At 43.5% G+C, this 23,925-nt stretch overlaps 3 protein-coding genes and 1 long non-coding RNA gene across 13 annotated transcripts; 2 read left to right on the top strand and 2 right to left on the bottom strand.

Moving 5' to 3' along the window:
* The first annotated feature begins 984 nt into the window (after window positions 1-984).
* LOC135587418 (trihelix transcription factor GTL1-like) lies at window positions 985-4,770 on the top strand. Of its 2 annotated transcripts, none has more exons than XM_065078815.1 (3): window positions 985-1,618; window positions 2,386-3,904; window positions 3,983-4,139. In XM_065078815.1, the coding sequence occupies exons 1-3, from the start codon at window positions 1,227-1,229 to the stop codon at window positions 3,992-3,994; spliced, it is 1,923 nt and encodes a 640-aa protein (XP_064934887.1). In that variant the 5' UTR covers window positions 985-1,226; the 3' UTR covers window positions 3,995-4,139. The 2 variants fall into 2 exon arrangements, with proteins under 2 accessions (XP_064934887.1, XP_064934886.1); XM_065078814.1 differs by having other exon boundaries at window positions 991-1,618; window positions 3,979-4,770.
* A 2,869-nt stretch (window positions 4,771-7,639) lies between these two features.
* LOC135587417 (uncharacterized) lies at window positions 7,640-10,586 on the bottom strand. Its single transcript, XR_010475875.1, has 2 exons — window positions 9,250-10,586; window positions 7,640-8,840 (listed from the first exon to the last, which is right to left on the bottom strand). It is a non-coding gene; the product is annotated as an uncharacterized LOC135587417 (long non-coding RNA).
* A 155-nt stretch (window positions 10,587-10,741) lies between these two features.
* Window positions 10,742-18,152, bottom strand: LOC135583126 (UPF0496 protein 4-like). 6 transcript variants are annotated; one of them, XM_065078808.1, is made up of 2 exons: window positions 17,998-18,152; window positions 10,742-12,019 (listed from the first exon to the last, which is right to left on the bottom strand). In XM_065078808.1, the coding sequence occupies exon 2, from the start codon at window positions 12,006-12,008 to the stop codon at window positions 10,821-10,823; it is 1,188 nt and encodes a 395-aa protein (XP_064934880.1). In that variant the 5' UTR covers window positions 12,009-12,019; window positions 17,998-18,152; the 3' UTR covers window positions 10,742-10,820. The 6 variants fall into 6 exon arrangements, with proteins under 6 accessions (XP_064934880.1, XP_064934882.1, XP_064934881.1 ...); XM_065078810.1 differs by having other exon boundaries at window positions 17,957-18,069; XM_065078809.1 differs by having other exon boundaries at window positions 17,917-18,066.
* Window positions 18,153-20,544: 2,392 nt separating this feature from the next.
* LOC103993232 (aldehyde dehydrogenase family 3 member F1) lies at window positions 20,545-23,905 on the top strand. Of its 4 annotated transcripts, none has more exons than XM_018830213.2 (10): window positions 20,545-20,664; window positions 20,739-21,054; window positions 21,142-21,210; window positions 21,281-21,377; window positions 21,493-21,699; window positions 21,894-22,018; window positions 22,130-22,234; window positions 22,325-22,485; window positions 22,562-22,652; window positions 22,745-23,358. In XM_018830213.2, exons 2-10 carry the CDS (start codon window positions 20,860-20,862, stop codon window positions 23,306-23,308), a joined length of 1,614 nt encoding a protein of 537 aa, XP_018685758.2. In that variant the 5' UTR covers window positions 20,545-20,664; window positions 20,739-20,859; the 3' UTR covers window positions 23,309-23,358. The 4 variants fall into 4 exon arrangements, with proteins under 4 accessions (XP_018685758.2, XP_064934879.1, XP_009411491.2 ...); XM_065078807.1 differs by lacking the exon at window positions 20,545-20,664 and adding an exon at window positions 23,384-23,905 and having other exon boundaries at window positions 20,685-21,054; window positions 22,745-22,894; XM_009413216.3 differs by lacking the exon at window positions 20,545-20,664 and having other exon boundaries at window positions 20,685-21,054; window positions 22,745-22,894; window positions 22,968-23,297.
* The last annotated feature ends 20 nt before the right edge of the window (window positions 23,906-23,925 follow it).

The raw sequence follows: 23,925 nt of genomic DNA, 5'->3' as shown, positions 1-23,925 counted from the left end.
CTGAGTTCTTCTACTCGGCTTTCTTACGTATGCGTACGTATTAGAATATAAGCTATTAGTCGGCCCTCCTCCTACATCTTACGGTATCCACAGAATCCTTGTGGTAGCCGATTAGGCTTTGGTCTTATTTCTTCCCCTCTCTCTCTCTCTCTCTCTCTCTCTCTCTCTCTACGATTGGCCATAAAGAACGGCTGGTATTAGCTGGCTTAATCAGAGAGAGAGAGAGAGAATGGTAACATGACAGGATGTGTAGGGTTATATTTTGTAGGGGGAGGTTTCTGTGGGATCCGCGATACTCGCCCGTCACGTTCTAGCCCTCTCCGGTGGGACCCATTAGACAGCTGTAACAATGTGTTCTTGTCTCCCAATCTATTTTTTTTTTTTTCATCCCTTTCAGGATTTGATTTTTTTGACCTAATTTCTGAAAAAACCCTTTTTTTTTTCTGGAAAGTATCAATCGTTTTTAGAATTTTATAAATGATTAGAATACCCCCAATCATCTATCCCTTTTTTTTTCTCTATTTTTTTAATGTTTTTTTCTGATACTATTAAAAATATTATTTAAAAAATGATAATATATATTTCTTCGTATACTTTTATGTTTGGTTTGGGAAATGTATTTGCGAGCTGTGAGGTGCGAAACAAACGCGTTTGAATCACGTAAATAAACGAAAATTCACGGTCACTGTCGACCAATGGAGGAGTGGGACCCAACTCCATGTCAAACAGTAGTCAGGTGGAGGTATGAAAGGAGGAGGAGGAGACTACCGCGTGCCACGCCGTAACCATATAATTAATGTTCCCAACAGCTGGTCGTGTTGGCAGGGCAGTAACCCATTGTTTACTATCAGATATTTGGAACACGTATTATTCTTTCACCGGTATAATAGACTTATAAGGAATAATAGGGGTTTTTAGTCACCATGCTTTCTATCCAATGCCTACTACTCTCTTTCTTCTCTTTCCAGTTGTCTGTGCTCCCATCTTTTTATTATTATTATTATTATTATTATTATTATTATTTTCACTCCATGTACTGATTTCCTTTTCCGATTTCTGATTCCTCCAATCCCCCATCTCTCTCTCTCTCTCTCTCTCTCTCTCACCCCCCACTGCGGAAGGAAGGGAAGAGAGGGAATCGAGTTCCGTTACTAGTGATACAACAACTGGTTCTAACCGCCCCGAACTGTTGTTAAGAGCTCAAAAGGATCACAATCTGCAGAGCCATGCAGCAGCAGCAGCAGCAGCAGGGAGGGTCGCAATTCGGGGCGCCGCCGCAATCGGAGACGCCGACGATCGCGGCCGCAGGGGCCGCTGCGCGAGCTCACGTCCTCCAGCCGCAGTTGTCGGAGCTGGCGGAGGCCGCCTCCCCCATCAGCAGCCGGCCCCCGGCCACGGCAGCTCCTGCAGCCGGATTCGACGAGCTGGGCCCCGCCATGGGCGGCGGATTCCCGGACGACGAGGCCCTCGGGGCGGGCGAGGAGGCCGAGCGCGGCGGCGCGCCCGGCAACCGCTGGCCGCGGCAGGAGACGCTGGCGCTGCTGAAGATCCGCTCCGACATGGACGCCGCCTTCCGGGACGCCACCTTTAAAGGCCCGCTCTGGGAAGAGGTCTCCAGGTAAAACCCAACCCAAATGTGGAGCCTAAAGCTCCTTCTTTCCCCCACCTTCCCTTCCCTCTCATCCCGGACCTGTGTTGCTATAATTGTGATACGAAAGGAGACTGGTTAACAGTTTCCTTGGGATCTCTACTTCACCACCTCCTCCTGCTGCTGCTGCTGCGGCGGCGGCGGCGTGTTAAGAAAAACCAAACCGCTCCGAGTCTTTCTCCGAGACAGCTAACGGACGATCTGTTCTTGGATTCGTACCACGGACTCCACTGCAGCTGCAGCAGTGACGGAGAGAGAGAGGTTCAACTTCTGTCAAGAAGCAGAAGAAGAAAGCATAAATGAGATAGAGAAAGAGAGAGAGAGAGAGAGAGAGAGGGAGGATATCTTCCCATCTCTCTTCTCTCAGATCCTGCGCTCTCCTTTTCTTTCCGTTTACAATTGTCTCTTCCCTGAAATCCATGAAAGATGCCACCGCTACACCGATCCCAACCAAAGGCTTTAAGACAACCGAGGATGCTTTGTAAGACAACCGCGCATGCGTTGCCGTCAATGCAGCCATCGAGGCGCATTCTTTCTTTTAGTTTTAGTGTCGTTCCCCCAACCTTGATTTTTATTTATTGATTTAGGTCGTAGTCAGCATATGATTCGGAGTAGATGCCATTTGTGTGGATGGAGGCCGGCATATCTATCTCTATTTTTTCCTGTGTGTTTGGTCCATGGCATTCAAGTTCTTCTTCTTCTTCTTCTTCATGAGTAATGGTGGTGGCGGTGAGCAGGAAGCTAGCGGAGTTGGGCTACAAGAGGACCGCAAAGAAGTGCAAGGAGAAGTTCGAGAACGTGCACAAATACTACAAGCGCACCAAGGAAGGCCGAGCTGGCCGCCAGGACGGCAAGGCCTACCGCTTCTTCAGCCAGCTCGAGGCCCTCCACGGCAGCGGCGGAGGCGGCGCCAACACGACCGCCGCAACGCCCCTTGCGGCTGCCTCGCCTACCACATTTAGTTTCGCAACGGGCACGGCGGGCCCACCGGCAGATAGAATTCAGTCGTCGCCCATCACCGCCCCGGCCCCATCACCAGTCGCCATGCCGGCTAGGGTCGCCCCCGAGTTTGGCCCACGAGGAATCTCGAGCTCGGCCGCCGCCGCAGCCGCTGCAGGTGGAATCAGCTTCTCCTCAAATTCTTCCTCTTCTTCGTCGTCGGAGTCGGACGATGAGGAGACCCAAGTGGCCGGCGGAAGCCGGGAAGGGCGGAAGCGGAAGCGCCGCGGGGGCTCGCGCTCTAGACGGCGGATGATGGCCTTCTTCGAGGGGCTGATGCAACAGGTGATGGAGCGGCAGGAGGCCATGCAGCAGCGTTTCCTGGAGGCGATCGAGAAAAGAGAGCAGGACCGGATGACACGAGAGGAGGCATGGCGGCTGCAGGAGATGTCGCGGCTCAGCCGGGAACAGGAGCTGCTGGTCCAAGAGCGCGCCATGGCGGCGTCCCGAGACACCGCCGTCATTTCCTATCTTCAAAAGATCAGCGGCCAGACGATCCCATTGCCCGCCACGCCGGCCACCTCCATCGCACCGCTTCCTCCACAGTCGTCGTACACTCCGCCTCAGCAGCAGCAGCCACCGTCGAAGCAGCAGCATCACACGCAAGTCACCGACGTCGCGCGGCATCAGTCTTCATCGGCGACACAGTTGGTGCCGATCAGCTCAGAGCCTCAGGAGGGCGTCGGCGGCGGGGGCTTCGAGCCGCCATCGTCCTCGAGGTGGCCCAAGGCGGAGGTCCATGCTCTAATCAAGCTACGGAGCGGGCTGGATTCGAGGTACCAAGAGGCCGGGCCTAAGGGTCCCCTCTGGGAGGAGATCTCCGCGGGAATGCGGCGGCTCGGCTACAACCGGAACGCCAAGAGATGCAAGGAGAAGTGGGAGAACATCAACAAGTACTTCAAGAAGGTGAAGGAGAGCAGCAAGAATCGGCCCGAGGACTCCAAGACCTGCCCTTACTTCCACCAATTGGACGCTCTCTACCGCAAGAAACTGTTCGGTAGCAGCAGCGGCAGCGGCGGCGGTGGCAGCATCACCGTGGGAATTCCACAGCAGCAAGAGCAAGAAGCCAATCGCAGCCCGACGTCCGAAGAACAACACCGGCAGCAGCCTCCCGCCGAGGCCCCCGGCAAGAGCGGCAACGACAACGGTAACGGAAATGGTGGGAATGCTGAGGCCGGAGGAGGTCCCGCCGGCATCTGTGCGCAGACGAGCAACGGCGGACCTCCGCCCAGCTTCTTTGATGAAGGGATGAAGAAGGTAAGCACGGCTCAGTTGCTCTCACCGATTACTGCTCATGTACTCGTGATCCAATCAGATCGTTGCATTTGAAGCCAGAAGACATTGTGAAGGAGCTGATGGACCAAAGGCGACATCAGCCGGTGATGGGCGACTACGACAAGATGGACGAGCCCGACAGCGATAACCTGGAGGACGACGACGACGACGACGACGACAATGACGATGACGATGACGAGGACAGAAAGATGCAGTACAAGATACAGTTCCAGCGGCAGAACGTGAGCGGCGGCGGCGGCGGCAACTCATCGACCACCGCGACTGCGCCAGGTTCCTTCTTGGCCATAGTTCAGTGAATCGGGGTATCTCCGCCACTTCTCTCCCTTCTTCCTTGTACCATATGTATACCTTTGGTTGCCAACACCACATCCACGTCCCAACACCCCCATTTCCATTCCTATCCCACCTCGTCCACCTTCGCGTCGTGGATCATCTTCATCGTTAACATCACAAACATTACCTCTTCTTCTTCTTCTTCTTCTACATCGTTACTCTAGTGGTGTCATAGGTGTCGACAAAACAGATATATAAGGCGATGATTTATTGTGGAATAATAAGAGCTCCCCCTTCGGGGCAACCGGAGGAGGAGGGTGGTGGACATGGTAATAAGCTCCTACAAGAGGCATTGGGTCTCCGGCCGGCATGTACAAATACACCGCCACTGCATCTAAATCTTGTGCTGTATGGCTACCGTGCCCGATGTGGGGAGCTGTTGTTTGGTGCGGCACTTTATTTGTGGCTTTCCTTCTCTTTTAACCCTTCTTTACTGACGATCGATCATCTGTCAGTCGAGGTTTAAGTTGATGATGATGCACTGTTGAGATGTACATTCATTTGCTCTTCTTTTTTGGCATTATTATTGGGTATCGATCGATCGTTTCCGCAATTAAGCCTTGTCATCCCAACAACGTGCGAACGTGGAGGCTGCAGGGGGACTGCCGACGCCGGTGGTGACGCCCATCGTCGTCCTCCGTCGATCGGCTCTCTGCTTCGTGGCAGCGGCAGCAGAGGCGGCGACTTATGCGCATGGTAACAAAGCGGTAAAAGAATGAGCGGGGGGAGGGGAGGGGGAAAGGAAGAGCGTGAGGTCACGTACCGGTGGTGGCCTCGCTGATTAGACGGCGACTGCTCTTAGGAATAATCTCCGCTCAGCGCTGCGCCGTGCGCATCAAAAACGTACGAAGGACGCCGTTGTCGCTGCAAGGCTGATGTGGTGAGCATGTGCATGCATGCCCATGCGGCGACAATGTGGTCACGTTGGGGCCCCCGCCCCGGCCTACCCTTATCATTTTGCACTCCCCCCCGTCTCCACGGTGAAATGATGGGGGAATCAAAGTAGAGAGAGAGAGAGAGAGATTACCGCCGTCTTATTCTCATCTGTTGATCGAAATAAGATACTTGTAATGAGGCATATGTTGTCATCTATTGTCTGATTCGATTAAAAATATATTGGATAGATAGACCTAAATGTCAAACTATTCCATCAAGTTTCGAAGATATTAATTAATATACTTTAATTATTCACCATATATATATATATATATATATATATATATATATATATATATATATATATATATATATATATATATATATATATATATATATATATATATATAAGAACTCACGTGTAATTTTGTATATGTTGTAATTGGATTGACGATTTAAAATATTTAATGTCACGTTTGATTTCTTTCTGAATATTTCTGAAAAATAATTATAGTTGTACGACTACATCCATGTTTGCTTTCTTCTGTGACTTCTCTCCGCAGACATTTGTAGTTGCAGACAGAAAGAACCAGCCTTCTTCCATCACAGGAATGAATGATGGAAGCACAAAAGAAATAGATTAAAACGATTTTGTATCCGTCTGTTAAGAGTCAATCTTTTTATAATTTTTTAAAATTTTTAATCTAAAAAAAATTAAAATAATTATTTAACTTAGGATATCAAAAATAGATATTTTGGTGAGCTCTAAACACAATTACGTAACAAAGGATCAAAAATAAAAGTCTCCACAAGTGTTTACGATCAATCGTCGTCATCGCTTCCGCACCACTTATGTATCATTTCACTATTTGAAGATATTAATATTGGTTATGTCTAGGTCAATATAATTTGGTCGAAGCCCGTGCATATGAAAGTTTTAGATGTGGTCTAGAAAGTTTTAGATGTTTATTGAATACCGATCTGCATATGAATTGAGATCAAAGTTTCTGACGTAATCCCTCCGATGCTCAGGTTAATTATGAAACTAAAAAGTAAAAAAGTTTAGGTAAACTAGTAAATGATTTCAATTATTGATACTTGGCCCAAAAGAAATATTTTATGGCATGAACGGAATATTTTCTTAGCATCTCATAGTACGCTGATTAGGATGATGTATATATACTTGGCTCAATCATTGATCGGATAGTGTCCTTCTAAAAATTCATCGGATGAACATTTCTGCTATGAGATGTAAAGAAAAAGAACCCTGTGTGCTACATCAAACAGTCTCTACCTTATCCGAAACATGAGTGTTAGACAGGCTGAAATGCTAATCATCCACAACGTGTTCTATCGAAGGGAGCTGCATGCGATATGACCACTTAACGCTTTCTTTTGATTGATCTGGAACAACATCGATCGTCTGTGGATTGAATCTAGTAGATATAGATTTAGTCGAGAAGCACTAACATGAGAGAGCAAATTATCTGGAAATGAATCCCAGATCGAAAAGACACACAGGATGATCTGCACAATTACTCGAGTCCACAATGCTTGGAAGATATCAAGGCAACCGGTCATCTGTGTTGGCACCGCCACTGTCTCACTGTTTCCCCCCATGAGCACCATCCAAGGAAGACAAAACAATGGCTCAAGCAAGCACGGTCATATATATCTGAGAGAGAGAGAGGGTGGCGGCCGGGCGGTATCTGCGGTGACGTAGCAGGTGACGAGAGAGAGGAGGAGGCGGCTGAGACGGGAGGATGAAGACGCGCGAGCCGGAGAATGGTTTGGCCGACATCCGCGTCTCTTCGCACGTGTCGCACCCCTACTCTTCTACTCATCGCTCTCTCTCTCTCCTCACCATCCATGCATCGCCTCCTTTGCCACGTTTCCTCATCCTCATTGCAAGACTTGATTACACCCCTCGTTTAACTCTCGTCTTCTCTCCAGAAAAAAGTTAGCTTTGAAGCTTTTAACAATTAATATGGTCAAATGAATATTAAACTTTTAGATGAATTACTGATATTTAGAATTGTTAACGCCTTCTTCACTGTTGGTATTAATTATATATAAATAAATAAATAAACGAATTAGCACATCTTTATAGCGACGATGAATGACGGAGAATATATATAGTTGAAGAAAAGGATAGGAAAGGTCGTAAAGCAATGGAAACTTGTGGATTTGTTTGTTGCAGGAAGAGAATAAGGAAAAAGTGGATGAGATTTCCGGATCAGCAAAGTCAGCATGAAGACGTGGATCGAGTTGCTGCCATGCAATTAAAACTCAAAAGTCTTCCGAAGACCCGATCGGGTATATATGTGTAGCCATCAATCTGCATCATCACACAGTCACGGTGGCCTCCAACATCACTTCTCCTTTTTCGGCGGATTCCGTTCGGTTTACGACAGCAATTTACACCCATCGAAGCAGCACAATAATTAGTGCATCTGATTAGTTTATTGTAGCTAAACTGGAGAGGTCTTTTATGGTAGTAAAGCCAAACACCACGCGTTATTCTGCAACCACATCATGGGGTGGTGAAGACCAAAGCTTCGAGTTCGGATTGGAGGACAAGAAGAAGATAAGATGGAAAAGAAAGAAAAGGTGGCGGGGTGAAAGAACCCTTTGTACGTACGCCACCATGCTTCTTGATAAGACTACATTATGGGCATGTTGAAGGATAGAAGAACTCCCAAGTGCTTCTTCCACTCGAGCATGCTGATCCACGAACTCCAGAAGCAGCGAAGCTTTGCCGAAAACTCATTCTATATCGAAGGCCATTTTCGTGTGCCACCTCATGGTGGATCCTTTACCCTCCTCCATTAGATTTCTGCGACGTCCGACGCTGCCTCCTTCTCTGTAATTGCTCTTAGCAATTAAGATCCTTGCACCATTGGAACAGTATCCTACAGCATTAAATCAGTGACCTAGAAAGTTAGCACAACAATTCATGATTGTCCTACACAACTTTGACAGATCGAGTCCCTGGGCAATATAAGTTGCTGAGAGGAGAGAGGATCTGAGGAGGTGGTGTCATTAAAGCCTCACTTTACACCCAGGTGTGACCATTTCCTTGTGAATCATACAAGTCTCATGGGGGCACCATGCATGCCAGCTCTAGGGCCTCATGTGATATCTACTGAGATTCCATGAGGGTGTTTCTTCCTGCAGTCCCCTGGACAACCTCATTGCAGCCACAGAGAGTATCTTCACTTTCTCAAAGTGCATGTTGTTGTTCCTTTGGTTGGACAATAAAGCTCTGTAGTTTTAAATGAGGTCCATCTATTGAGATCACATGGACCTATGAAGGAAAGAGCTAGTCCCCGGCCCTTCGAGAACAAAGAAGTTCTGGTTTCGGTGGAGAGATCGAGTTCTTCTGTTCATGCCAGGGAATCCAGACAGAGACTGGAAGCTGCACACTGCATTCTGCACCATGGTGTCCATGTTCCCCTCCCCACTTGGAGCAATGGACATAACCTCAATGCTTTGATCATCCTCTTTTCAATATACTAAGAGTGTTGCAATATATTCCCCCTCCTTTAGCTTGAAGAGAATAAACAAATCTTAGCTTTTGCAAATGGGGAGATCAAACTCATGCCTTTCTTTGAAATAACAACTCTTAGCCTGCAGCAGCACACAGAAACTGTGTTTCTGACATCAACTACTCATTTTTACAGCTCAGCTGCATGTTGAGAAAGAATTAGTAAACATTTCAGTAATAAAATGCAAATATTTGCTTTCAGGACGCAATAAGTGAAAGTCACACTCTTCAGGGATTATTATGATACTAATTTGATGCTGTTGGTGTATAGATTAATGGTTGTTTTGTGCCTCTTCTACAGACAGCCCTTTTTACCAGTTTCCCATGGTTTCTGCAACTGGTAAACTGTGCATGGCTGTTCAGCAAAACTTAAAACAAATTAGATATCGATTGCATAAGCTTGTTGATTATGGTTTCCCATGACCTCTAACAGCTTTTAGAATTCTAAAGAAATTGTCAAAGGTATATATAATTCACATCTCTTTGGTTAACTAAGAATCACACACAATTTAAAACACAAAAGAATAGATGGGATCAATTTTTTACTTACTAGGATGTCACAACAACAATCATGGCCACCCAATTTGGATTCACATATATCTCTCTCTCCTGCTAATCAATTAAAATAAGTATATGTTTTCTGCAGTAGAGTACTTCTTGCCAATATCTATTGAATGTGCTGCCAGGTTAACAACATTATTTCAGTACGAAACTATTACATATTTAATGTCAAAGTTAGCCTAAGCAACTTAAAATCATAAGATGACAGGTGGGTGAGGTGTGACAGCCATCTGCTTATGTAAAGAATTCAAGGTGGCTTAGGCAGTATAGTACCTTGTGATATACTTCTCACCACATAATCTATTGAACGAACGGCTAGCTAGGTTTCAAAGTGAACCACAATGCGGTGGCGACAAACACAGCAGTATATTTAGAAGCAAATAAAGTTTGAGTCACAGTTGAAGCTCTCTCTACGTTTTAGTTTCTACATGTCATTCCAAAAAAAACAAAGAATAAAAAGAGAATAAAGGACTTCCTTCATTTCAAATCAACTTTGATTCACATGCATTATGTGCTGTCAAGAATTACTAATATCAACACTCAAGTTGGTTGTTTCAATAAGACAGATACAAGCATTGCCTAGGCATGTTTGCATTAGTGTGTATGTAATGAGAAATATGCAACTGTCGATTATTTAGGAAATACATTGGTAATGAGAGGTTTAACAAAATAACAATAAGGTTTCTGAAGGTCAGAAACCAGACTATAACCCATTGGAAAACAGTTGAATGAAGATAAAATAAATATTCATTAATAAGTTAGATTAGCATCCAAACAAATGATTAAAATAAAACAAGCTGATTTTTTATCCACAAAAAAAAAATAGAATTACATTTTATGAAGACAAAAAAAGTATTCATCTGGAGGATTGTATATGTAACGACCGAAACTCAAATATGAAATAGTTGAGATATTTCACTTTGTATTACTTGATAAGTGAACCAAAGATTATAAAAGCTGAAAAGAAATGGTCCATATATTCTTTTCAAAATCAACTTATTTTAGTTCCCATGGTCTGATATCACAGTGATCATAATCAATGTAACATCTTCATCTGAGAAGACAAATATCAACCATATATAAGATTTAATGAAGGCCTTGTTAGTTGATGTCCCTGGAATAAGAGGGGGTTTAAAGGAACCTAAGTTTTTCATTATTATAAGAATGACCTACTAAATAATAAACCATAATTATGGACTAACCTAATTCTGCTAGACTATAACTGACAACAAGAATGCTACAAAGGCATGAATCAGGATCAATACATTGACAGGTCCTAAAGATTGTCTGATAGGTCAAAATTTCAAGAAAGACAACTTATCTGAGTTGGAAAACATAGATACCTTGTAGCACCAGATAGTTGTAAAGAATTTGCACAGATGGGGCAGATGTGCATTGAACAGGTTGCAGCTTTATGACTTCCTAAAATACAGCTTTGGATACGTTTATACACCTGAGCCATAGACTTTGATACTTAACCATGCACATAATATTATCCAGTCACATTTTTATACACTGGGAAACACAATCATGACATTGGAATTCATAGAGTAATCCAGGTTACAGCCTCACCACATCAAGTTTGCTGTTTTTTGTCATGCTATATTTTCTGAGATTACAAAGTAAAGCATCACGTCCAGTTAGTAAAACCTGAAATAAGTCATTGACTTGTTGTGAGAGGGAATCTAGCTCATGGCCAAATACCTTCCCTCCATCTGTCAAAGCTCTCATGCATTCTTGCAACCTTTGCCTACCTTGGGAGTCAGCATCGTTTCTTGGTGTGTCCATTTCATCCTTGTTAAGGTCAATGCTTAGCTGTGCTGGTTCTTCTTTATAGGACTCTCTTGGTGTGTTCAACTTGTCTTTGTCAAGGTCAATGCTCGGCTGTCTCGGTTCTTCCTTGTAGTCAATTCCATTTGTTAAAGAATGGAACATCAGTGCATTCATTTTGAGTGCTTCCATCTCTTTCAATATCCTAACTTTTCCACTCTGCAACTGACTCCTAATTTCCTGATTCAACAAAGATTGCAAATCGTTAAACGCTTCTAGCCATAAGAACCCATCAGCTACATGCATGTCCATCAAGGGCTTTGAGCAACCCGTCAGTAGTGCTGCAACGACACTGCAGGTGAATATGGTCATGACCTCGACTCCATAGAGGGCTCTCATTAGCACCCTCCCTTTGGCAGAATTTTTGACCTTTGACAAACAAAGAGTGGCTTGAAGAGTCTGCAAGATGGCATGACAACTTTCTAGCTTGTGACTTGTAGAGTTTGTCTGTTTTAGCCAATCATCAAGTGATACATGGGCTCTCCTCAATTGTTCAGATGAAGGAACACTAGTCGAGATGTCCAAGATATGCAGCACATATCGAAGCAAAAGATTGCTTTGATCAAGTCGGGTAAGCTCAGCGCTCAATGCATTGCAAATGTCAAGCACCTTCACGCTGCTGTCCAAGTACATATCAATCCAATTCTCATCCCAATCAGAAACAGGGAATTGAAGTTCCATTATTAATGTCTTAATGTTAGTGTGGACCTCTGATATGGATTTAATAGCGTGTCTTGTCCAAGACAAAGAAAACACATCTGAGATTTCCTTAGGCCGAAGTTTTCTCATGTTTTCTGCAAGGTTTTGCTCAAAAGAACTCAGTAAGGCAAGAAGCCTTGATGAACCCTTGTGAGCAGTAACCCGGAAAGGATTTCCAAAGTGGAAAAAGATCCGCTGTCCATCATGTGGTCGGCTCATCTTTTATTGAACTGCAGAAAGAAAGAAACTAATCTTTAGAACAATTTAAATAAGTTAACATGATAAAGAAAGCACAAAACACAGAAAGACAGATGATCAAAGATATTGTCAACATTCTTTTAAAGAACACTTTTAACAGCCAGAACTCTTAAACAACTGATCAGTAAATCCAAGAGACGAGTAGAGTGACACAAACAAATCTTAGTTGTTGCTCTCACATGCCCTGAAGTAATCAAGAGTTAACTTACTTCAGTATGGCACATATTGGTTTAACTTGTTATGTCCCACAAATTAAAAATGCTCTGTAAAAGGAACAAGGTGCCCTTGTTGAGCTTTTAGTTCATCTGATACTGCATACAAGCATACAAAGTGGAACCCTCTCCAGTTCTGGTTCCTTCGAAATATATGTTGTTTGTAGTATATGTGTGAACTTTTTATTTCATAAATTTATCAAAATTCTTACTATAATTTTAATAAATCATAACAACTACAATACAGGTGTCTTCAGATCATCTCACTTACGATAAAAATCACCAACCCAGTGGATTTTCATGCTTCAGTGTTTCATTTAATCACAAAAAACATGCACCCCAATGCATCCTAGTGTTCTAATTGTTAATTTAAAATCCAATGCTTCAAATAAGTGTTGGATGCAAGCCCACTGTAAGACAGAGTGCACAGCAGTCTTGAAGTCAGATCAGAACTTTGGCTGATCAAACTGACTTTCAAGTGAAATCAGTTGCATACCAAGCTGATCTCAGCAGGCCTACATCAATTTTGATAAGTCGACATAATAACAGCTTGCACTCTTGTCACCACCCATAAGAAACAGAAATTTAGGAGAACTCTTAGGCCCTAGAAATAAGATACTTTATTTCATTCTAAAACTGTCGCAATGCTGTGCTAACTTTTTTATTTTTTCATTCTGGAAGACTGAAGCTGCTGCAACATAATTGTGCCTTTGCTAATAACTAAATGGTAGAAGTCTGATAACTTTGTAAACTTCTGCAAGATATATTGGTGTAAGTTGTCAAGCAAAATATAAGCTTGACATGTTAAACAGACTAGAAGGGAAAAAGAATCTATGACTTCATTAAGCTAATAAACGTGACTTAGACAATCATGCTAATAATCAAACTGAACTCTGCTGCTACTTTTTCTGCTCCAAGTTGGTCCAAACATCAGCCTAAGTTTAATAATCCAACAGAAGTACTTAATTTATCAAGTCTCCAACATGTATCCAAGAAGTAATCCATGAGTACCAGCATGCAACACTAAACCTTTATGTCTAATAGACAATATTTGAGCAAGATAGTAAAATGTTACGGTAAACTCACACTCTGCTTCTACTCTAGATATCTTTCCTATTTCCATCATTTAGATAAAACTTGACCAAATGAAAATTTGCCTGACAGAAAAGCAATCAACAAACACAATCGATTTGCACATAATCCTTATTGCCAAGATATTTTTGATGAATCAGCTAGTTTGATAGAAATACTCTTCAGAAAATGACCAGGAAGATAAATCAATGCCCATTGGTTGTCCCTGTCCAAGGCAAGTTCATGCTGTTAGAGCTAGTCCCAGGAAATTTACCAAATTTTGGCAACCCAACAAAGACAATAAAGCGAAAAAATAAAAACTATAAGAACATCATATTTACGTGGTTCGATCAATTGACCTACATCCACGGATGAAAGAGGAGCAAATCACTACTATAAAAGAGGGACTATTACAAATGCCTTAGGAAGATGTTCCTAGACCATAAAACACCCGAATCTATTAAACAAGAAAAACCCAAACTATAAGCCCAAACTATTTAACTGAGTGTGGACTTAAACACAAAGCAAACACTTAGGTTTTTCTTGTGGTGCATCTGACTTCAAAGCTCAGGCCCTTATTTATAGTTTAAACAGCAGATACCAAACTTGATTTTCTTGATGTGGGACTCTATGAGACTTGCTAAACTAACAAATCTCCACCTTAGCATATCCCAACAAAACTTGTTCCATCTTCTTCACAAAAGCCTCAATGGGCAATCACCAACAATGAACACCAACCAAGTCCAACACTGCTTGAACTTGTAAACCGGAAGAGGTTTCGTAAGCATATCAGCTGGATTGTCTTTCGTATGAATTTTCTTACCCGAAGGCGACTTCACAAGATCCCAAATTCTATTCTGATGGAGAGATTCAATTTCTTCATTCATCGCGATTAACCACTTAGTGGAATTATCACAAGAAACTGTATCTGAGTAGGAAGTAGGCTCACCAACTTCACTTGTTTCTTCTGCAGCAGACAAAGCATATGCAACCAAATTTGCATATCTTTGTAGTGGTCGAATATTTCTCCGTGGTCTATCCTTGGCTATAGAATATTGCTCTTCCTCTGGATCAACTTCGTCAGTAGACTCAGGACTATCTACTGGTATTCTTTGAGTAGAAGAGTTAGACTGAAAAGAATTAGAACTACCAATCTCAAGCTCCACCTGCTTCTGCGCACTATCATTTGTACAACTAGTAGATTCTTCTTTAGAAGATAACATAGACAATTCATCAAAAATAACATATCTACTGATTACAAATTTTGAGGATTTGGGATTAGAACACCATAATCTGTATCCTTTCACCCCAAAAGCATACCCAAGGAAAATGCACTTTTTCGCTCGAGGTTCTAATTTTCCTTCATTTACATGCATGTATGCTGGACACCCAAAAATTTTTAAATCAGAGTAATCAGCAGGAGTACCTGACCAAACTTCCTCTGGACTTTTAAAGTTAAGTGCTGCAGAAGGAGCGCGATTGATAATGTAACAGGCCATATTAATCGCCTCTGCCCAAAAGTCCTTTGTCAACCCTGCATTTGAGATCATACACCTTGCTCTATCTAAGAGCGTTATGTTCATACGTTCGGCCATAACATTTTGTTGAGGCGTCATCCTAACAGTGCGATGCCGAACAATTCCTTCATTTTTACAGAATTCATCAAAGTCACCTTCACAAAATTCTATGTCATTATCTGTTTGAAGCTGCTTAATCTGTTTACTTGTTTGCTTCTCAATCAAAGCCTTCAATTGTTTAAAGGTTAAAAAAATATCTTTTTTTGTTTCAAAAAATAAACCCAAACTTTCCTAGAATAATCGTCAATGAAAGTCAACATATACCTGGTACCCACCCTTAGACTGAACATGAGCTGGACCCCAAAGGTCTGAATGAATATAGTCAAGAGTACATTTCGTTTTGTGAACTGCCGGAGAATTGAAGTTGACTCTTTTCTGCTTTGCAAAAATGCACTGTTCACTGAAATCTAGTGGCCCTGTATTCTGTCCACAAAGTAGACCCCTTTTGCTCAATATGCTTAAAGGTTAGAAAAACATCATTTTTTTGCTTCAAAAAATAAACCCAAACTTTCTTGGAATAATCGTCAATGAAAGTCAACAAATACCTGGCACCACCCTTAGACTAAACACGAGCTGAACCCCAAAGGTCTGAATGAATATAGTCAAGAGTACCTTTCGTTTTGTGAACTGCCGGAGAATTGAAGCTGACTCTTTTCTACTTTCCAAAAATGCAGTGTTCACTGAAATCTAGTTGCCCAGTACTCTGTCCGCAAAGTAGACCCCTTTTACTCAATATGCTCAAACCTTTTTCGCTCATATGACCCAAACGCATATGCCATAATTTGGTGATGTCATAATCAGACAATGATGATGACGAGACTGCAACTGAGCCTGTGACGGTAGTCCCCTGCAAAATATATAAGCTACCAAACCTACAAGCTTTTATAACAACAAGGGCACTTCTAAAAACTTTCATAACTCCACCTTCAGTTGTGTATTTACACCCAAGAGCCTCTAGGATGCCTAAAGAGATAAGATTCTTTTTTAAATCAGGAATATGTCTAACATTAGTGAGCGTCCTCACAATACCATCATGCATTTTAATTCGGATTGTTCCTCTACCAATAACATCACATGTTGCATTATTGTCCATCAAAACAATTCCACCATTACAATATTCATATGTGGAAAACAAATCTCTATTAGGACACATCCGAAGCATATACAAACTCTGCTTCAAGTAGAGACGATTCTCCATTGTCCTCTTCATATACAAGGCTTTAAGTTTGTCCCACATGCTCTTAGCCGTAGTCCCCGTAGCTACCTCCCGTAAAACCTCGTCAGAGAGATTTAAAATAATGCTTGATCGGGTCTTCTTATCCATACCCGCAAGAGCTTCCTTTGATGTACCATCTGGAATGTTCTCAACTTCCTGTAGTGTCAAATCAACTCTGTCTTGAACCAGAATGGCCTCCATCTTGAGTTGCCACATGCCGAAGTTGACATTTCTGTCGAATTTCTCGACAACAATCTTTGTTATTATCATCGTTGTCAAAAGATCTTGAAACCAGACTTTGATACCAGTTTGTCAGAGCTAGCCCCAGGAAATTTATCAAAGGGTAATTTTGGCAACCCAACAAAGACAATAAAGCGAAAAAAATAAAAGCGACGAGAACACTAGATTTACGTGGTTCGATCAATTGACCTACATCCACGGACGAAAGAGGAGCAAATCACTACTATAAAAGAGGGACTATTACAAATGCCTTAGGAAGATGTTCCTAGGCCATAAAATGCCCGAATCTATTAAACAAGAAAAACCCATACTATAAGTCCAAACTATTTAACTGAGTGTGGACTTAAACCCAAAGAAAACACTTAGGTTTTTCTTGTGGTGCATCTGACTTCAAAGCCCAGGCCGAGATACCAAACTTGATTTTCCTGATGTGGGACTATATGAGACTTGTCAAACTAACACATGCCAATTCTCAATAACACAAGGCAAGTCAAGCAGCACAGTGGAACTCAATATCGTAACCCAGCCTTAATAGATATCCATGGATCTCTAGTGCATAAAGTGACTTATTCCTCCTATGATGTCTCTTGCTCTACTCATTAACGGAAAACTTGCAGCATTGGTTACTAAAATACAATTGCAATGTGTGAATCGCATTAAACAAAACAAGGATATGAAGAGAGAGCTTGAAGGAGCAAGTAGCAGTCTAGAATTGCACTCATTTTCTATAACACGGATCCTTACAAAGACAAAGAAAAAAAAGGGCAAGACAATTGAATAATCTAATTTTCAAGGAAGGAAAATCAAGGAATACATATATTCCATGCAAAGTTGAGGACTAGTATGTTTGTCACTATAAATTTAATATAGCATACATCCCCAACACATCTAGAGACCCCAGGTTAACCCATTCTAAACTGTGTCTAACATTTATTTTGTTTGAATTAGAGAAGCATATAAAAGATATAAAATAACTAAAAATATTCAACATTTCAGTATTATATTTATTTTTTTTACAAATACTATTGTAAATTAAAGTTTATACTAACAGTGGCTAACTTTAAATTTGGAAGTACACATGCTAAACTTATATTTAGATGGATAAATGTTGAAAATTACATTTATAGCCTTAAAAAAGAAAAGAGAAATGTCCAAAAGAAACAGATATGAATATATCGAAATCATACGAACATTGAAGCACAAGACAATGCGCTAGCGCAAGAGGTGACAAGTTCATCATTGGGAGACGAGCATAACATTGAAAAATTGGGTTACCTTTTCTCTATCTATCTATCTACCTATATATCTATCCGATCAACAACAGCGAAGTAATCTCCGGGAATATTATGGACACAAAAGGTCAATTTAAGCCCAGATCTCAAAGATAAACCCCCTAGAACGAAATTACATAGCCGACGACAACAAGAACTGGCATCTCGATCTTTATAGAGAGATCCGCCGGGACGATCTACAATTTCTGCACGCTTTCACAGATATCTTTAAATCTAAAGGACTTTGAACGGATCAAAATCCAGAAGCCAAAGAGAGAAGACCTAAGAGTCGACGCCGAGGAGACTTTAAAAGAGAGAAGACCTAAGAGTCGAAGCAAAGCGCGAGAGACTCCGTCGTCGTACCTCAGACCGAAAGAATGGTTATGCTCTGACGAAAGGAACGGAAAAGAGGCAGAAGGCAACGAGTGAGGTGCGAGGAAACTTCGTTTATTAGTATCATTTTCTCCGTCTTCTTCCCGTTGCCGTGTTCCGACTTCCAACCTTGCGGGCTAAGAGATCACATGTGTCCAATAGGACAGCAAACACCGTTTTATATGTGATAAAGAGTGGACTCCAACCAAATAGGGTTGCGGTCTTTCTTCTATGTGGTTCGAGACACCAAGTTTGAAATGGCAAGCGCACTGACCTTTGATTAAAATCACCGACAGCTGTAGATCCTCTCCAAACCTAGTTGTATTTTGAACCTTACAATGAGCGCGTACCGACCGTCCATGGCTATAAGCGACGAATAGGATTAGAAACTTATCCCGATCATAACACGAAAGCTAATTGGAGCTTCGAAGTTCGCTGAGTCAATAACAGGAAGTGGGTGAGACCCAGCTGGCATAGAAAATCATACGAACCTGTGGGTCCCGGTCCGGCTTCACCTCGGATATAATATAGGGTCAAAACTACCCGCAATAATTACAGGGAAGAAACAAGTTTTCTATCCCTAATTGGCGAAACATCACATCCCGATAGGTCAATCCGGTAAATACGCGTTGGCGTGCCCCTTTCACACGTTGTGCTTGATTGAGTTGACCGGGAGTCAACGGACTGGTGAGCCGAAAAGACATGTTTAATTGGGCCGGTCCATGGATACCCATGCAGCTCATCGACACATTGAACGAGAATGGCGAAGGAGAACCGACGAGGCCGGTCCATGGAGAACCATGCAGCTCATCGACACGTTGACTAAGAATGGCGAAGGGGAACCGACAACGGCAGGGAAGCAAAAGGGCGATAGGGTATCGAAAGAAAGGAATGGAACGAGAGAGAGAGAGAGCGATCTACAACTGTTATGGTGCTCTGCGTGTCCACCAGATGGAGGTCCGACCTTATCACCATTCCACTTCCGAAGCCTGGCTTTCCATCGGCGTTTGCATTAGCAGCTTTCTAGAATTTTAGTTAAGAGAGAGAGAGAGACTCGTCTTACAGTTTTCCTTCTCTAAATACATAAATACATGACTGGATGCAAATGTGCACACTATAATCACTGTGTAAATTGCTCTCTCTACTGCTATATATAGTAGTGCATGTGAGTGCAGAGTCACTCGGAACAAAGGAATCGGACAACACCATGTGAACCAGAAGCAGGACAACTTACATACTTGATCTATTCATGGGGTGAGTTTCCTTGTATCGGTCCGCAGTCGGCAGCAGACCAAATGTTCTGGGGGTATCGATGGAGAGAGGGGAGCTGCGCCATCACGGTCTTTGTCACAAACAGCTGGTGTGCAACCCTCGGGCGTATGGACGTATGATAATATCCTCTTCATGGAACGAGGGATCATGAGCCCGCCGCTAGTTGTTGTCGATGACGTGCGACGAGTGCGTGACTTGAGTCGCCTACGGCCACCGGCCGGCCGGTGATTTGTTCTCGGGCAATTCGTCTGGATCGAGTCAAACTTGGGCTCGTGTCAGGTAATATTCGGCGTTGTTGGAGTCGAATCAGGTTCAGATCAACAGATCTTAGGAAAACATATTATTGTTAAACCCTGCAAAATCATATCGAGAAAGTTCTTAGGAAAAAATTATTATTGTCTTATCAAATTCGAGATGCAATAACATATTATCGACTCGCTTAATCTTATTATTATGATGCTGAGGTATCAATTGCGCAGTATTGAGGTGCCAATTCGCGTGATGATAATGTGTCGTTCAACATGATGCTGACCCATGACATATATCAATTAAGACATTCCTTTTGATCACGACGATGCAAATCCGGCCAATTGATGCTGGCAGTTGATCGTCAGCCCGCACCAATTTAAACGTACACGACTCATCATTGTTGTCAATTCATTTAGATATCCATCAGCTTCAATTGTATTCTGAATACAGTTGTCCCTATTATTGTCTTATCAAATTCGAGATGCAATAACATATTATCGACTCGCTTAATCTTATTATTATGATGCTGAGGTATCAATTGCGCAGTATTGAGGTGCCAATTCGCGTGATGATAATGTGTCGTTCAACATGATGCTGACCCATGACATATATCAATTAAGACATTCCTTTTGATCACGACGATGCAAATCCGGCCAATTGATGCTGGCAGTTGATCGTCAGCCCGCACCAATTTAAACGTACACGACTCATCATTGTTGTCAATTCATTTAGATATCCATCAGCTTCAATTGTATTCTGAATACAGTTGTCCCTATTTATACCTACCTATCTCCCTTAGCAATCGACAATTTTTTAGGTTATGAATATTGTAAATGTCATCCTTTAAGATACACTGTCAGAGTCGTCTCTGGATGACTTGTGCAGTTGCCTGCAGAGCTCAGTTGCAGCTGCCCATTTCACTCGCATGAGTCATTCATATTCAGGTCGTCGTCGTTCGCCCGTAAGCAAGACAGGTGAGCAATCCGTGCAAGCAAACGCAATATGGTTAAGCATCTCGATCCATCTTCTACCTTCAACTATGTTGATTCTTCTGCGTACTCGACGGAGGATTTGACTGCTGGTTCTTGTCATGTAAACTGCACCTCCCCCGACCACCATATATCTACCGGCTTCGCTGTATGGACCGTATTAATTAGGTGATGCTAACTCCAATTTGTTGCGTCGGAGTAAATGCGATCAACTACTTGCAGCGTTTTCACGTATCGTCTGTGGTCACCACCACCTTGCGAGTACTGCTGGAGAGGCAGTCGGTGGCCTTCGCTTAAAGAGGAGGCGGAGAGGAGATGGTAGAGAACAAAGAGACGCGGGGAGATGGAGTCGGTGGGAGTGGAAGGGGTTGCGAACGAGGTGAGGACAGCTTACGAGAGCGGGAAGACGAGAAGCCTTGCATGGAGGCGGTCGCAGCTCAAGGCTCTGCAGAGGCTCCTCTACGAGGAGGAGGAGGGCATGTTTACGGCGCTCAAGCAAGACCTCGGCAAGCACCAAGCCGAAGCTTACAGAGATGAGGCATCCATCGCCCACACTTGTCCACAGTCGTTCTCTGAATTCATTCCTCCTCCTCTTTAATTCTCTTTTGTTGTTGGTCTGCCATAGGTGGGGATTCTGATCAAGTCCGTCAACTATGCGTTGGAAAATCTGAAGAAATGGATGACTCCCTGCCGGGTGTGTTTTACTTTTCCCCCTATTTCCTTTTGTTGTTCGAGCTGGAAGACGGTGTTGAGGTTGGTGACAGGTCCCTGTACCGCTCCTGGCATTTCCGACGCGCGGAGAGCTGGTGCCCGAACCCCTCGGCGTCGTTCTCATCTTCTCTTCTTGGAATTTCCCTATAGGTTTGCACTTGTATTCTCCCCGCAAGATGTTTGCGCTTTTGTCTCGGTGGTATAAACCGATATTGAGCCGTCACTTATTGTTGGACCTTTCTCTTTCGGTGACGGCTCTTTGAAGGTCTGTCCTTGGAACCCTTGATCGGAGCTATAGCTGCTGGAAACGCGATCGTTCTCAAGCCGTCGGAATTAGCTCCTGCATCATCCAATTTTCTAGCAAAAAGCGTGCCCAAGTATTTGGACAGTATGTCGGTGAAGGTCGTCCGAGGTGGCCCAGATGTTGGTCAGAAGCTCTTGGAACAGAAGTGGGACAAGATCTTCTTCACAGGTATCAAACAGAGCGCAGCGAAATTGCTTCGGTTTGCAGGTTTGGGCCAACATTGTGAAGGACCAAAGAACAGACCACGAATTGGAGACTGGCTTTGGGCAATCTACTTATGAGATCTAATACTGGAGTTAATTGGATAGAATTTAATAGGATATGACGTTCATCATCTTCCGTGACATGGCTTGGTTGCGCAGGGAGCTCGCGCGTTGCCCGCATCGTCATGGCGGCTGCTGCAAAGCATTTAACACCGGTTGCTGTTGAGTTAGGTGGTAAATCTCCGGCCATCTTTGATTCCCTTAGTAGCGCCCGAGACAGAAAGGTACAGCTTTTAAACCTAAGAGAATGGTGTCATCGCATTCAGGGATCAACACGCTATGTCCTCTTTCTTCTTCATTTTAGCTTTGTCGTTCTCATACTTGGTTTGGAACAGGTGGCTGTGGAACGAATAGTAGGAGCGAAATGGGTTCCTTGCTCCGGGCAAGTCTGCATAGGGGTCGACTATGTTCTTGTGGAAGAGCAATTTGCACCGATTTTGGTATGCCGGACAAGAAGAACCGCCGCTAAATTCCGACGCAAATGTGTTCGACGAAATATCTCTGACGTGTTTTGCCCCTGCTTCTGGTAGATTGATCAGCTAAAAGCCACACTCGAGAAGTTCTACCCAAGATTTGATTGCTTATCCAGGATCATCAACGAGCAACACTTCCAACGTCTAAGCAATCTTATCAAGGATCCGTCGGTCGCCGCCACCATCATCCACGGCGGCTCCCTCGACTCCGAGACACTGTGAGTACCGACATGCTTTCCCTTGTCGTCTTCGAGAACGGAGCATGTAACGAGAGAATCACCTGCGTCTCTGCAGGTTCATCGAGCCGACGATACTGCTCGACCCCCCGCTGGATGCCGAGATCATGAACGAAGAAATATTTGGCCCGCTGCTTCCCATCATCACCGTGTGCGGAGCTTCCATCACCATCTGCATCTCGTTGCTTTTTGATGCAGCATCGTTCATGTCCAGGTTCTGACGCTGCCCTCTGGTTTCCAGCTGAAGAAGATCGAGGACAGCATCGAGTTCATAAGGGCCAGGCCAAAACCCCTCGTCATCTACGCATTTACCAAGGACGAGAAGCTCAGGAGCCGGATCACAGCTGAAACATCTTCCGGAAGCCTTACTTTCAATGACACCATGATCCAGGTACTTTCTCTCTGTAACCTAATCTTCATCACTCCATGGCATCGCTCGCGATCCTTTCACTGTCTCCTTGTAGTTCGCTTGCGACGAATTGCCATTTGGAGGAGTGGGTGGGAGTGGGTTCGGACAGTACCACGGCAAGTTCTCCTTCGACATGTTCAGTCACACGAAAGCCGTGCTGAGGAGGAGCTTCCTGCTGGAGTTCACGTTCCGGTACCCGCCATGGGATGCATGGAAGCTGCCCTTCATGCGATCCGTTTACCACTTCGATTACGTCACTCTGCTCCTTCGCCTGCTGGGCTTGAAACGAGGCTGATCTCCACACGCAGCCCACTGCTGCTTGCTGCCATGATCACTGCTGCTATTATTTGTCGAAATAATAGACTTTATTTACCTTTTGACATTATCAATCGATAGGATAATACAATAATATAAAGATACAAAAATAAAAATATAACTTTTAATTATTTTTATTTCTAAATAATCGAACAGTCGAAGGAGGTGATGACGTCACCCACAGAAAAGCATGTTGCACGGTGTGATCGATTTGATGTAGCGTAAGCGTAACTGCAAAGGCTCCTATTCCAAGTACGAGTCGTCCAGCCAAACAGAAGTGGGTCAGTGCAGCGATCGACGGAACTGATTTCAATTATTGCACCGAATACGAAGTGCCACCTGCACTTAGACAGACTACAAATCCGATCATCGCTGGCGAATAAGAACTTTGTCTCCCATTGCATTTTGACCCATACTTCACACTCACAAAGGAGAATTGACGTCCAAATTTCATCAAGGAGTTGGGGATCGTACGGCCATCGTCGTGCCAACAAGGTTGGGTTGCTAAAAGCAGAGAAGGAAGAACAGCAAAAGCTGCTTGCACGTGGGAGCAGCACCCTCCCCACGTTACTCCGGTCAAACTTTTCCAGACTGTTGTGCATATTTATAGAGAGAGAGATACATGTATTTTTATGTATCTCTTGCCTTCTAAGCCTCTTAAAAGGGATTCATTCCTTCCGTCTCTTCTTCTCGTGTCA

This window comes from Musa acuminata, chromosome BXJ1-8 (assembly GCF_036884655.1).
Source record: "Musa acuminata AAA Group cultivar baxijiao chromosome BXJ1-8, Cavendish_Baxijiao_AAA, whole genome shotgun sequence".
Lineage (NCBI taxonomy): Eukaryota > Viridiplantae > Streptophyta > Magnoliopsida > Zingiberales > Musaceae > Musa > Musa acuminata.
The sequence above is the reverse complement of the archived record's forward strand: the minus strand, read 5'-3'. Positions and strand labels throughout refer to the sequence as shown.